This window comes from Odocoileus virginianus, chromosome 6 (genome assembly GCF_023699985.2).
Source record: "Odocoileus virginianus isolate 20LAN1187 ecotype Illinois chromosome 6, Ovbor_1.2, whole genome shotgun sequence".
Classification (NCBI taxonomy): Eukaryota; Metazoa; Chordata; class Mammalia; order Artiodactyla; family Cervidae; genus Odocoileus; species Odocoileus virginianus.
Window position 1 is genome coordinate 87,656,374 of NC_069679.1, and position 15,672 is coordinate 87,672,045.

The 15,672-nt window shown below is 43.2% G+C and overlaps 1 protein-coding gene across 4 annotated transcripts in view; it reads right to left on the reverse strand.

Annotated features, from left to right (window-relative positions):
• Positions 1 to 15,672, reverse strand: part of EFCAB11 (EF-hand calcium binding domain 11) — a 163,857-nt gene that overhangs the window by 17,947 nt on the left and 130,238 nt on the right. Inside the window, exon 6 of one of the 4 annotated variants that reach the window (XM_020900239.2) lies at positions 4,817 to 4,844. The exons of the other annotated variants lie outside the window; for them this stretch is intronic. Within the exon in view, the coding sequence (XP_020755898.2) occupies positions 4,832 to 4,844 (13 nt within the window). The 3' untranslated portion in view covers positions 4,817 to 4,831. Of the gene's footprint in view, positions 1 to 4,816; positions 4,845 to 15,672 lie in introns of those variants that run through there. 4 annotated transcript variants of the gene reach the window in all.

Sequence of the window (15,672 nt, forward strand, 5' to 3'; positions counted from 1 at the left end):
GGGAAGAGAGAGGATCACAGCCTGGAAAGACCCCCTCATATGTAAAAGAACTCGATACAGAATATGATAATCGAGGCATTTTATATAAACAGATTATCTATTATAACAAATGATAAAGGGGAAACTGGCAAGCAATTTGGAAGCACAAATGTTTAGATCATGACCCTATGCTAAATACACAACTAAATCCCAAAGCACTAAACAATCTGAAAATTCAAACCAACCTAGAAAATGGAAGTGGATATTCACCTGGTCTCTAGATGCAGAAAACTTTCTCAGTATAAAAACACTGGGAAAAAATTGTGAAGAAAAAGATCATGGGTTTGAATACATGAAAACTTAAAATTTTGTGGATCAAAAAAATCATTACAGAAATTAAAGGAAAATAGCACACTGGAAAAATAGCTGTGATAAAAATGGAAATGGGTAAATATTCTCATATAGAAGAGAAAATAGGCAAATGACATGGATAGATAATTCACAGAAGGGGGAATAGAAAGAGCTAATCAACATGTGAAAATGTTCAATATTACTAGCAATCAGGGGAATACAAAAATGAGATACTGTTTTCACCTATTAGCTTATCAAAGATTTGAAAAATAAATAACATTCAGTCATCAGTGAGAGCACACAGGGGTGGATGCTAAAAGAAGCAGTGTCATTTTCTATGAGGCAATTTAGTAAGAGGAACCAGGAGCCCTAAAAGTGGAAAAGATTAAGTTCATGCTGTCCAGTATGATCTTCCCCAAACTAGGAACCTCTCTGAAGGAAATAGCCTAACAGTGTGAACAAATATGTTGATTGGAGGGCTACTTACGGGGCTTCCCAGGTGGCGCTAGTGGTAAAGAACCCACCTGCCAATGCAGGAGACAGACAGACGCGGGTTTGCTCCCTGCGTCGGGAAGATGGGCATGACAACCCTCTCTGGTGTTCTTGCCTGGAAAACCCCATGGACAGGGGAGCCTGTCGGGCTACAGTCCAGGGGGTCACAAAGAGTCGGACAGGACTGAAGTGACTTCCCAGGCGGGCAGGGCTGTTTATAAACTGAAAATGGCCAAACGGTTGAAAAGCATGGGGGTCTAAAATTCATTTATTTTAACGAAAATGTGGAGAGCAACAAAAAAGACTACATACTAAAATCTTAACAACAGTTGTTCCTGATTTGCTGGGAATGTGGTTGGGTTTTATTCTCTTTTTCTTACCTTTTTCCATTTCGGAAATAACTGCACAAGGAGTATTTGTTACTTTTGTAATCAGATCTCTTCCCCCACCATACACATGCACAAGAACTGCTCCCCCCAGCCACACACACACACACACACACACACACACACACACACGCCCGAGCTGTCAGCACGCGCGCACACACACACACGCGCGCGCGCACGAAGGCCCTCAGCACGCACACACTTTTGTCAGCCTCCCACTGCATGCCATCACTAGCTAAGGGAAAACTCATGGTGGATAAAATCATCCTGTGAATATACAATGGAAAAAAGATAACCTCTTTAACAAGTGGTGCTGGGAAAACTGGTCAACCACCTGTAAAAGAATGAAACTAGAACACTTTCTAACACCATACACAGAAATAAACTCAAAATGGATTAAAGATCTAAATGTAAGACCAGAAACTATCAAACTCCTAGAGGAGAACATAGGCAAAACACTCTCCGACATAAATCACAGCAGGATCCTCTATGACCCACCTCCCAGAATTTCAGAAATAAAAGCAAAAATAAACAAATGGGACCTAATGAAACTTAAAAGCTTTTGCACAACAAAGGACACTATAAGCAAGGTGAAAAGACAGCCCTCAGATTGGGAGAAAATAATAGCAAACGAAGCAACAGACAAAGGATTAATCTCAAAAATATACAAGCAACTCCTCCAGCTCAACTCCAGAAAAATAAATGACCCAATCAAAAAATGGGCCAAAGAACTCAACAGACATTTCTCCAAGGAAGACATATAGATGGCTAACAAACACATGAAAATATGCTCAACATCACTCATTATCAGAGAAATGCAAATCAAAACCACAATGAGGTACCATTATACGCCAGTCAGGATGGCTGCTATCCAAAAGTCTACAAGCAATAAATGCTGGAGAGGGTGTGGAGAAAAGGGGACCCTCTTACACTGTTGGTGGGAATGCAAATTAGTACAGCCACTATGGAAAACAGTGTGGAGATTTCTTAAAAAGCTGGAAATAGAACTGCCATATGACCCAGCAATCCCACTCCTGGGCATACACACCAAAGGAAACCAGATCTGAAAGAGACACGTGCACCCCAATGTTCATCGCAGCACTGTTTATAATAGCCAGGACATGGAAGCAACCCAGATGCCCATCAGCAGACGAATGGATGAGGAAGCTGTGGTACATATACACCATGGAATATTACTCAGCCATTAAAAAGAATTCATTTGAATCAGTTCTAATGAGATGGATGAAACTGGAACCCATTATACAGAGCGAAGTAAGCCAGAAAGATAAAGACCATTACAGTATACTAACACATATATATGGACTTTAGAAAGATGATAACGATAACCCTATATGCAAAACAGAAAAAGAGACTCAGATGCATAGAACAGACTTGTGGACTCTGGGAGAAGGCGAGGGTGGGATGTTTCAAAAGAACAGCATTGAAACATGTATATTATCTAGGGTGAAACAGATAACCAGCTCAGGTTGGGTACATGAGACAAGTGCTCGGGCCTGGTGCACTGGGAAGACCCAGAGGGATCGGGTGGAGAGGGAGGTGGGAGGGGGGACTGGGATGGGGAATACATGTAAATCCATGGCTGATTCATTTCAATGTATAACAAAAACTACTGTAATGATGTAAAGTAATTAGCAAAAAAAAAAAAAAAATCATCCTGTGAGTGATGGCCAACAGAGGAGAAACGCTGAGCATTGGGAGGGCTGAGACAATACGAAAGCCACGACGTAGGGACGGCCCTGGGGCAGGGCCGAGGGTGCTCGGACGCGCCCGCAGGCTGCCGTGGGCACACATCCCTCCGAGCTTCCCTTCTGTGACTGCATGGGCAGACTGCTCAGCGCACTTGACACTCTTTACAAGAAATACATCCCCGGACGGAAGTCTTCCTGAAATCAGCTCCCAGCGGGGAAGGAAAACAAAACAGAACCTTCTCTACGCTTGAATCAAGCCGCAGGCACAGGGAGGAAGCAAGCCTGAACCTCGCGCTCGGCCTTTCCACGTCTGGGGCAAGGCCCAGAAGAGGCGCGCTGAGAAGGGCGGTCGTCTCTGGCCCCGCCCCGCCACGCCACGCCACGCCCCGCCACGCCACGCCACGCCCCGCCCCGCCACGCCACGCCACGCCACGCCACGCCACGCCACGTCACGTGGGCTGCGCCGAGGACCCAGACCCGCCCCCTGACGCTCCGGGCCCCCGAGGGAGAGCAGGCCCAACCTGCCCGGGAGGCATCCAGTTCCACCTCCGCACAGAAGAAGAGGGCCCAGGCAAGCTTTTCCTTTCAGAGACTGCATAAGTCACTCAGCTCACTCTTTCCATTTGATGGAGGAGGAAAGAGGCTCAGAAGCGCTAGTCAGCTTTCCTAAACTTACACATCCAGCTGGCAACAAAAGCAGATCGGAAACCTGATCTGTTCTCATTAATGGTAACCGGGCTTTCTGCGACCAGGAGCACCTTTGTCAGAATCCACGTGGCTTCTATGTTTGTTGTTTACTGGCTAAGTCCTTTGCACTCTTTCGTGACCCCATGGACTGGAGTTCACCAGGCTCCTCTGTCCACGGGATTTCCCAGCAATAATACTGGAACAGGCTGCCATTTCCTCCTCCGGGGGATCTTCCTGACCCAGGGATGGAATCCATGTCTCCTGCGTTGGCAGGCGGTCTCTTTACTGCGGAGCCACCAGGGAAGAGAGGTTGTATTTTGCATAGAACACCAGCAGCTCAAAGCTCCCTAGCCCTGCATGTAGTACCAGGAGCCAGGCTCTGGGGTCCTGTTCCAACTGCTTGATGGCTCTCCCTTTAGGTGTGGGCATGGGACAAACTCTGGGGTGAGGATCCTTCATTGTGCAATCAGCCAAGCTGTTCACAGCCACGCAGAATTACTGGCTGAGGAAGACCTGGACCTGGAATGCCCTAGACCATGACATCACACTGAGTGTCCTCCCCAGAGCTCCAGAGAACATTCCAATAATTAGGGGCTGGGAAAAGAAAGCACAAAAACATTTCAAAATATTAGTGCTTCAAAATTACGTAGTCAGTGCACAGTTGAAAATTTTCCAATGACGTTCTTAATTATGTTTTTCTCTCACAGATGCCAGGTTGCCCTTAAGAAAAGAGCCCTTAGCAAAATTTGAGCTTAAGAGAAACACTGGCATCAAAATTAGAGGAATTCCATCAGTTTTGAGCACTGGTGAGGAAGTGAGCGATTAGAGGCAAGTGAGTGCTCCTGGAGATGCGAGCTTTGATCGATTTGACAGAGCACCTAACTGGAAGAATAAAGAGTGGTGAGGACCAAGGGGAAAGTCGAATGAGCAGATCAGAGGCAGCGTCGAGGCCAGCAGAGAACGTGAGCGCTACGGGAGCCTGAGCTACAAGACCGAGTTGAGCACGGAAGCCTCCTCAGAGCTCAGGGCCAAGGATGAAAAATCTTCGAAGCGCAATGGAAAGTAACCAAAAACGAAATATGTCCTTCTTATAATATTAACTTACCTCTCAGTATCTTAGAAGACTTCAAGAAGAATTTTATAAAATATAAAGTACATTCTTGACTTTGGATTTGTGAAAACTAAACAAAAGCCTTAGTAATATTGTTCTTCGTGGATATGTAGATATTAGTGGTGTTTCCTAAAAGCAATCGAAACAAAGGTACTCTTCATCACACATGTTATTTAATAAACTATTAGAGGGTCTTGCCATGGTGAAAAGGCAGGAAAAATAGGTAAGAGAAATTAATAGGAAAGGAATACCACTAATTACGGAAGTCATGCTTATATAACCCAACAAACTCAAAGGAATCTACTAAAAATTGCTGAAATAAAATAATTCAAGAATATTTACCATGAAAAACGTACTACAGAATAACAATAGCATTCCTTAATGACAGTAATTAATATTTTTGTTTTGAAAAGAGATTTCTCTTATAACAAGGTCAAAATATATCTTCTTTTCTTAATATACTTTTATTGAGTACCTACTTGGTAACTAACCTGATAAAGCAATACATAAAGAATTCTCAAAACTCAATAATAAGAAAGTAAACAACATAATAAAAGATGGGCAAAAGACTTGAACTAAAGAAGATATACAGGGACTTTCCTGGTGGTCCAGTGGCTAAGACTCCAAGTTCCCAATGCAGGGGGCCCTGCTGGACCCCTGGTCAGGGAACTAGAACCCAGATGCTGCATCTAAAGATCCCTGCTGCTGCAGCAAAGACCTGCTGTAGCCACATAAATAAATATACACAAAGAAGATACACAGATGTAAAACTCATGAAAAGATTTTCAATGTCACTAGTCACTAGGAAAATACAACTGGAAACCACAATGAGATAACCACCACATGCCTTAAAGAGTGGCTTAGTTTACAAAGACCACGTACCAAGGAAGGCGCAGAGCAGCTGGAATTCTCATTCACCGCTGGCGGGAATGAAAACGCTTTGCAAAGTCTGGCAGTTTCTTAAAACATGAAACACACACCTACCATATAATCTAGCCATTCTACTCCTGGCTGTTTACCCACGGGAAAAAGCACATATACAAAGACTTGTACCTGAATGGCATAGCAGCTTTGTTTGCAACCTCCAAAACCAAAAAACCCAACTGGCCATCAACATGTGAATGGATAAGCCAACTCTTGCACATCAATAAAATGAAATACTACTCAGGATTAAAAGGGGATGAACTGCTGATAACATGGATAAATCTCAAAGTAATTAGGCTGAGTCAAAGAAGCCAGGTCAAAAAAAGAGTACATATTGAGTGATTCCATTTATATAATATTCTAACAATGGGAACGAATCTGCAGTGTCAGAGAACACGTCAGTGGTTTCCTGTAAAGAAGCAGCAGGAAGGTGAAAAGGGGTAGGAGGCCAGGACTGCCAAGGCATATCAGGAAGCACTGGATGGTGATGACTGTCTTAATTATCACTTGATATACATCTCAAAAACCACTAAACTGTATACTTTATGAGCAGTTTATTACATGTCAATTATATTGCAATAAAGATCTTGAAAAATGCTTTAGGTAGAAAATCACTTATACCATCATCTTTTATAATGGCAAAAACCCAGTAGGAAATCCAAGTGTCCCACGAAAAGAAAACAGTTCTGTAAACTACGGTTCATCAATTTACCATAAAGCCTTTCTGTTGTTAAATAATGTATGTGATGCCATGTAGATATAAATTAGTATTCTCTCATGGTAGAATATAAAGTGATATATACAACATTACCACAACTATACAAAATCCTGCCAATTACATATGGCTGAAGACTAAAAGAGGCCATGGAGAAACCTAACAGTTGTCATCATGGAGTAAGAAATTATCTATATAGATGTAGAGTTGTTGAAATAAATTTTTCTTTTCTAAAAAAGAATAGGATGTTTGGTTTTCAAGAGTTTTGTTAACATCTTTCTAAAGCTCTCTTAAAGTAGTCAGTAAGTTCAGGGACTTGTCTGGTGGCCCAGTGGTTAAGAACCTGCTTTGCAATGCAAGGAACATGGGCTCAATCCCTGGTCCGGGAAGTAAGATCCCACATGCCACGGGGGCAGCGACTACTGACGTCCACATGCCCCAGAGGCCACGCTCCACCAGCAGAGAGAACCCCCTCCTCCCCGCAACAGCTGGGAAGGCCTGCACAAGGCAACGAAGACCCTGCACCCCAAAATAAAGAAATACAAGGTCTTAATTCTTTTCTAAAAAATAATTTAAAAAATGAAGTTTTCAGGAAGTTCAGCAGTAAGGAGACAGAGAAACCGAGTGACATTTCAGTGCTGGCTCTCCTACAAGGTAGTAATTATTTGCCTCTTTTCTGTCTCTTTCCAGGCTCTCTGCTGCATTTCCACTTGCCTCCTACTGTGTGATCCTCCATCCCCAGGACACTGCCTCCTACTGTGTGATCCTCCATCCCCAGGACACTGCTCTCTTCAAGGCCTTGCCATTCTCGCCCCAGCCCCACCATCTGCACACTAAACCTCAGCTTCCACGGTGCCTTCAAGACAGACTACATCACCCTTTCCCCTCATTAAAACTATCAGAAGACTCCACACTGCCCACATAATAGGGTTAGCTACTTAATATCAGTCTCTCAGGAGCTATTGCAACCCCTGCTTCCACCCTTATTTCTCACATTATTTCCTTATTCCCAGACTCTTACTTCTTAGTCCTTAATTCCGAGGCACCACCCTAGGTTCTGGGAGCATAAAAGTGAACATTATTTGTGTGATGGCTAATGTTTTGTACCACCTTGGCTAGACTATGGTGCCTATCTGTTTGGTCAGACATCAGTCTAGGTGTTGCTGGGAAGGTTAATTTTTAGGTATGATTAGCCTCTAAGTCAGGAGACTTTGAGTTGACAGGTTACACTCCAGGTGGGTGGGAGTCACCCAACCCTTTGAAGGTCTTATGAGAAAAGAATGAAGTTTCCCAAAGCAGAAGTGATTCTGCCTCCAGGATGCGGTATAGTACCCTTGTCTGAGGGACTTCCCTGGCAGTCCAGTGGTTAAGACTCCACATTCCACTGCAGGGGCAGGGGGCACAGACAGGTTCTATCCCCGGTCAGGGAACTAAGATCCCACATGCCGTATGGTATGGCCAAAAAAGAAATATAAATTAGGAAACGAGAAGAATCCTGGCTGAGTCTGCAGACTTCCCTGTGGACTGCAGACTTGCCAGCGCACAATCACGAGCCAGTTCCTTAAAATAAACCTCTCTCCATACATATATGTGTCCCGTTGTTGCTATGTCTCTGGAGAACTCTAATGCCATGATGGCTTCTACAGGATGGAACTCGTAGGCCAACCCAGGAGATAGAAATATACAAAGATAATTAAATCCAACTTAGAGGGCACCAGAGTAGCCCTTCTGCCATAAACAGTGAAAGATACATTTTTAAAAATGGTTTTCAGAGATTGGACAGGGAAGAGCTGGGTCTATGATTCTGGAGAGGAAAAGCAAAAGAAGCGGGCCCGATGACTGTCCTGAGTTTCCGCCTAGCGGTGCCCTCCAAACTGAGATGCAGGGGAAGGAAACTCAGGCGGGGGAAAGTGGCCGCCCCGAGCTGCGGAGACAGAGGTCGGAGTTCAGGGCACGAACGTGTTAGTCGCTCGGTCATGTCTGATGCTCCGCAACCCCATGGAGGGCAGTCAGCCAGGCTCCTCTGTCCGGGGGCCTTTCCCACAGAGCACCTCACGTATTCAGCACCAGGACCATGTCATTTCTTAAACACCTCTCTCCTCTGCGTGACGGAATTATTTTCGGTAATAATCATGTAATAATCAGCAAGAAGCATTATGTTCTTGATTTAGTCTCTGGTTTTAAAACAAACCATTAATAATGCAGGAGAATAAACATCATTTTATCAAATTCTAATCAAATTTTGGTAAAATGGTTCAGGTGTAAACTAAAATTTCTACTTAACAAACATAAATAGGATGCCTTGCACTGTCTACTTGGTTTCACTATTTTACATTTTAAACACAAAGTAAAACTCTTAAGTGGTCACATACAAGGAAAGACTTAACTCACATTATTTATTTTCACAACCACGGTGCTATCATTGTTTATACCACCCCTAGTCACTTTTATAATTAATTCTTATTGGAGCAGAGTTACTTAGAGTGTCGTGTTACTTTCTACTGCACGGCAGGTGAGTCAGCTCTCTGTGTCCACGTGGCCTCTCTCTTCTGGGTCTCCTTCCCGTTTAAGTCACTACAGGGCATCAGGTACAGTCCCCGTGTGTACAGTATGGTCTCATTAGTTACCTATTTCATACACAGCATCACTAGGGTATATATGTCAATTCCAATTCCTCCTTGGTATCCACACAAGTGTTCTCTATAGCTGTGTCTCCACTTCTGTTTCGCAAATAAGATCACCTACACCATTTTCTAGATTGCACATACACAAATCTGCCATTTAAACAGGGGAGTTTCTTATACTGTAGGAGATGGGAACAAAAACTGTTGGGTTGGCCAAAAAGTTCATTCGAGTTTTTTCATAAGATGTTTATGGAAAAACCCCAAAGGACTTTTTGGCCAACCCAACATATTCAAAGTCAGTTCAAATGATTGAGTGGCTACTGCTGGAAACTCAACTGTTTAGGGTCCCTTGGACTGCAAGTATATCAAACAAGTCCATCCTAAAGGAAATCAGTACTGAATATTCATTGAAAGGACTGAGGCTGAAGCTGAGGCGCCAATACTTTGTCCACCTGATGCAAAGAGCTGACTCATTGGAAAAGACCCTGATGCTGGAAAGACTGAAGGCGGGAAGAGAAGGAGACGACAGTAGATGAGATGGTTGGATGGCATTACCAACGTGATGGACATGAGTTTGAGCAAACTCTGGCAGATGGTGAAGGACAGGAAGCCTAGCATGCTGCAGTCCATGGGGTCACAAAGAGTCAGACAAGACTGAGCAACGAACAACAGCAGCAGCTAGGAAGTACTGCTATGTGCTTTCAAAGTAAGCGCATGTAGCTGTTTCACAGAAGGAAGCTATAATAACATGCAATTTAAAGTTTACATATGTATTATTAAAACTCAAAAGTAACCTCAGCAATTGTTTATAATGTAGGCCAACAAAAGTCCTATTCCCCACCCCACCTGTATTTTGTCATCTGATTAGTCAGAGTTGTAGGGACATGAGGACAGATAAAAGATAGGCTTTTAATCATTTCGATAATTATTTAAAATTCACTTTGGACTTTGTTGTTGTTCAGTCAGTCACTAGGTCATGTTGGACTCTTTGTCACCCCATGGACTGTGGCATGCCCGGCTTCCTTGTCCTTCACTGTCTACTGGCGTTTGCTTGAACTCATGTCCATCGAGTTGGTGATGCCATCCAACCATCTCATCCTCTGTCGTCCCCTTCTCCTCCCACCTTCAATCTTACCTAGCATCAGGGACTTTTCCAAGGAGTCAGTTCTTTACATCAGGTGGCCAGAGTATTGGAGTTTCAGCTTTACCATCAGTCCTTCCAATGAATATTCAGGACTGATCTCCTTTAGGATGGACTGGTTGGATCTCCTTGCAGTCCAAGGGACTCTCAAGAGTCTTCTCCAGCACCACAGTTCAAAAGCATCAATTCTTGGGTGCTCAGCCTTCTTTATGGTCCAACTCTCAGATCTGTACCTGACCACTGGAAAAACCATAGCTTTGACTATACGGATCTTTGTCAGCAAAGCGATGTCTCTGCTTTTTAATACACTGTCTAGGTTTGTCATAACTTTTCTTCCAAGGGCATATCTCTGAACTCCCAGCCGGAGTTGGACCGCTCCCTCACCCTGACCTTTGGTGCACCTGGGTTGGGAGTGGCTGAAAGTCTGGAATTTGCAGGATGGAGTCCCTCGGGGAAGGAGCTGTGCAGAGAAAGCGCTCCAGGATCTGCTTGGGATACCCTGGGATATGCAGGGATGAGAATGCAAAAACCTGGGAAGGAACTGCCAGGGATGAGCCAGCTGAACAACTTGATCTCAGGCAGGGTTTTTCCTGTCAAGACTGGAGAGACTGCATTGAACACTTGGGCTATTCAACAGACTCAAGAAAAGCCATACCTCAGGAGCAGGGCTAAATTAGTTGTAGAGTAAAGGGAACTCTAAAACTATACAGTTCACCCCTGAACACCACAGGATTGAACTGCGTGGGTCCGCTTATACATGGATTTTTTTCCCAATAAATATAGTACCTGTACTTTCATTCTACAGATCTTTAACTAAGTGTGGGGAAATCTTTGGGTCTGATTATAGATCACAGAGAGTGAAGTCGCTCAGTCGTGTCCGACTCTTTGCAACACCATGGACTGTAGCCTACCAGGTTCCTTTGTCCATGGGATTCTCCAGGCAAAAATACTGGAGTGGGTTGCCATTTCCTTCTCCATGAGATCACAGTACATGGATTCAAAAGAACTAGGGTCTGAGTCCTGATTCTACCCAAACTGTTTCAGCTTCCTGACCTTGGGTGAGTCATCTTTCAATTTCTGTTTTTTCATGCAGACAGCAGTAGGTGGGTTTTTGACTACAAGAGGGTCAGTACTCCAATCTTCCCATTGTTCAGGAGTCAACTGTACAAAGCTCATAAATATGCCTTGAAAAATCAAGCCGATTTACAAGTAAATTTAGCACCTGCCAGAAATAAATCTCAATACTCAAAAGAAGGCATCAAAACCTTGACTCTCAACATCAGAATACTCATAACTATGGTAGGCAGAATTTCAAAGAATGGCCTTCAATATTCCATATCCTCTAGTTCCCAGCCTCTATAAATGTTATGAGAGATCATTCCCATGATTGTTATATAATCCAGATGGCCCTAATCTAATCACATGAGCCCGAAAAGCAGAAAGCTTTCTCCAGCTGGAAGCAAAAGAGGAGATCAGAGAGGCTCAAAGAGTTAAGAAGCATGTGACACACCATTGCTGCTTTGAAGACAGGACCATGTGAGAGGAATGCAGGCATCTTCAAGAGCAGAGAGTGGACTGGCTGACAGCCAGACCGAAGACAAGGGCCTCTGACCCACAGCCACAAGGGACTGGGTTCTACCAACAACCCTGCCTGGAAGCAGATTCTTCCCGTGAATTTCTAGATAAGAGCTCAGCGCAACCAACACCTTGACTCTAGGCAGAGAACTCAGCAGAATACATCAGACTTACAACCTGCAGAACTGTGAGATAGAAACAGGCTACTCTGAGCTCTTAGATTTCTGATAATTGTTACATAGCAATAGAAGACTCATAAAGTCTATATAGAATCCAATAAAAAATTATTGTACATGCTGGAAAGAAAATATGACCCAGAAACAGGAGAAAATTCAGTCAAAAGAAAGAGAACCAGAAACACCAAAGATGACAGAATTGGTAGATAAGTACTTTTAATTATAAGTGTGCTCCAGGATTTAAAAAAGAGTAAATATACTGAAGAGAGGAATGGAAAATATAACAGAAACCAAATGGAATTTCTAGAGACTAAAAGTATAAGCTCTGAAGTGAATAGTTCATGGGATGAGATCAACAGCATGTTAGACATTACAGAAGAAATTCTTTGTAAAGTTAAAGAAATGGAAATAGAAACTTTCCAAATTGAATCTGAGAAAAAAAGGTTGAACGTGAAATGGAAAGAACATCAGTGACTTGTGGAGCAACACACAGTGGTCTAATTTATATGTAACGGCAGTACCAGGACATCAGGGAAGAGGAAAAACAGTTGAAGGAATGATGGCCAAACATTGTCCAAATTTGGTGAACACTAGAATCCTCCTGATCCAAACTCAACACACTCTAAGCAGGATAAATAAAGAACACTATGAAAAGGAACATCATAATCAAATTGCTGAAGACAAACAAAAACCAAATCTAAAAGTAGCTAGTGAAAAAGACACATTTAGAAAAAAAAATATATAAAAGTTACCATTGACTTATCAGAAATAATGGAAACTAGTTAGGATGACAACTTTAAAGTGCTGAAATATCCTTCAAAAATGAAAGAATAAAAACATTTTCAGACAAACAGAAGCTGAGAAAATTTCCAGCTAGACTACAAACGTTAAGGAGGTTCTTTAGGTTTATAAAAAAAAATATAGCATGGAAAACTATATCTACACAAAGGGAAGAAGAGTCCTGGAAATAAAGGTAAGAAAGGAAGAGAGAGAAAAAAAAAAGGAGAAACAGGAAATATAAAGATGACAGGCTTAAACCCCACCATATTGATAATTACATTAAGTGTAAATATGATAAACACTGATTAAAAAGCAGAGATTGTCAGAATGAATAAAAAAGTGACTCAACTATATGCCATCCTTAGGAAATCCACCTTAATCATAAAGACATAGATAATAGTAAAAGAATTTTAAAAAGATAACAGAAAAGGAATGGCTATATCAATATCACTTCAGAACAAAGAATATTATCAGGGATAAAGAGATATTGTATAATAATAACAGAGTTAATCAATTAAATAGGAAGACATAATCCTAAATGTATATATACCTAATAACAGAGCTTAAAAACACATGAAGCAAAAATCTGAGAGAACTCAAAGAAGAAAGAGACAAATTTGATAACAGACAAATCTATTATCATAGCTGACTATTTAATACTTCTCTGGCAATAAATGATAGAACACAAAGAGAGATTATTGGTAAGAATAATGTGACTAAATAACACTATGAATCAACTTGACCTAACTGACATTTAAAGAGCCCCACTCTCACATCTAAAAGATGTTCATTCACTCCATTTCTCATGGAATATTCACCAAGACAGATGATGAGATACAAAGAAAGTTACAATAAACTTAAAGGAATTAAACAGAATTAAATTAAAAATTAGCAACCAAAAAAATCTGGAAAATATCCAATTATTTGGAAATTAAGCAATGTATTGGTTAATAACCCATGGTCCACAAAATAAAACACAAGGAGAATTAGAAACTATTTTGAACTGGATGATAATGAAAACACAAAATTTCTAGACTGCAATTAAAGCAGTGCTTATATGGAAACACAAAATTTTAAATGCTGACATTGAAGATGAAATAAAAAAAGACTAGAATCAGTGATGGAGACATTTACCTGAAGAAGTCATAAAGATCAAGGAAAGCAAAACAAGTAGAAGGAAATAATAAATATAACAGCAAAAACCAATTAAAAAGAAAATGGAAGAATAATACAGAAAATAAATGACACCAAAGATTATTCTTTAAGAAGATCGATAAAATTAATAAACCTCTAGCCAGACTGATGAGAGGAAAAAAAACCCCACAAATTCCTATATTTGTATTGAAAGTGATACAGATCTTAGTTATTAGAAATATTGTTAAGAGAATATCATGTATAATTTGTGCTAACAATTTTGAACTTAGGTGAAATGGACACATTGCTTTTACACTTAACATTTCTTCTAAAAAAGAGAGCAAGAAAGCAGAAAGCACACTCAGAAGTGAATACAGCAAAATGTCCAAATCTGTTAAATTGGGTTGATAGGTCCGTGGGTGTTTGTCACGTTTTCTTCATGCTTGAAATGCTTCAGAACTGAAATTCTAAATTAGCTGAGGAAAAATTATTTCTTGGGATCATTCCATCAACAAACATGCGTTGATCATCTACTACGTGGTGGCACCGCAGCGGGTCCCGGGAACGCGGCGGGCAGTCAGCGAGCCAAGGCTCCGCCCCACGCGGTGCCCCCGGCGGGGCGACGAACAGGGAAACAGACACATGCGTGCGGATTCGGTGAGTGCTGTGAGCGAAACGTGCTCGCCAAGGGAAGGGGCAGCAGGGAAGCAGTCACACCCGAGAGCCGGGGAAGCGAGTTCAGCAGGAGAACACTGCAGACGTGGGGCCCCCAGAGCTAGGACGAGCTGGAAAGATTAGAAAAGAAAGTGGTTTGAGAGGAGACTGGAGAGGTTAGATGTCTAAGTACAACAGCATGTCACTGGAGGTTTTAAGCAGAAGAGCTGGTTTTAAGGCACGTGGGTCAGCAAATAGAAAATGGGTCGTCGGAAGGAGAGGCTGGAAGCTGGAAGCCCTTGCAGACTTCAGGGGGAGAGGAGGGCGGTGGGCGGTAGGATGGAGCGGTGCCGGTGGAGGGGGCGGGCATCATTTGAGATTTGCCCCCGGTGACATGAGCTGAGTGTTCAAAGACGCGAGCTTGTCTTTTTTCCCCTGCAAATACACACCCACGTGGAAATGGCCACCCCACTCCCCGCTCGGAATCGTTGCTCTTACTACGATGACGGGCACACGCGGCAGCCTTGGGTGGGCTCTCCGGCACCATCAGCCTCAGGGCGCGGTCTGAGGCGTCACGCAGCCACCGCGTGACCCGGGCGACGACCACCCCACTTCTCACTGGCGCTGCGTTCAGGGCCAGACCGGCGGGGCCACTTCCGGCACCACGTGTCTTACCAGCGGCGATGTGGCCAGGAAATCAGAAAAGGCAGCAGCCATTTTAAAGGAGAGAATTTAACATAAGAAACAGGTTTTAGAGGACTAAAGTGGCAAACGGGAAACGTGGCAGTTATTTTTTTTTAAAAGAAGACGGTCGGAACCATCAGCATAGGAAGCCTCTACCATCGCCAGGGCTGGAGAGACAGACGGGACAGCCTGAGGTTATGAGAGCCTACAAGGCTGGTGGCGGGCCTGGGAGCCTGGAGCCTAGCCTCAAGGGGGCTGCAGCTGGCTCCCTGAGGGGTCCACAGTGAGAAACAATGGGAAACGAGAACCAGTGGCAGGCGCTCAGACGCAGGGATCCTCTGGGGACCCCAGGACCTGGGAGGAGGCAGGCAGGACGAAGTCATGGATTCAGCCTTCCCAAGCGCCTGCGGGAGAGTCGGGCGCCCTGCTCGCACCAGGAGGGGGCCCAGCGGGGCTGCTAAAGCAGAAATGCAGCTTTCTGGGTCTCGGGCCCAACTCGCCGTCCAGGATAGAGAAGGGTGGGTTTCGGGCCAAAAGATAGGAGCTTCAC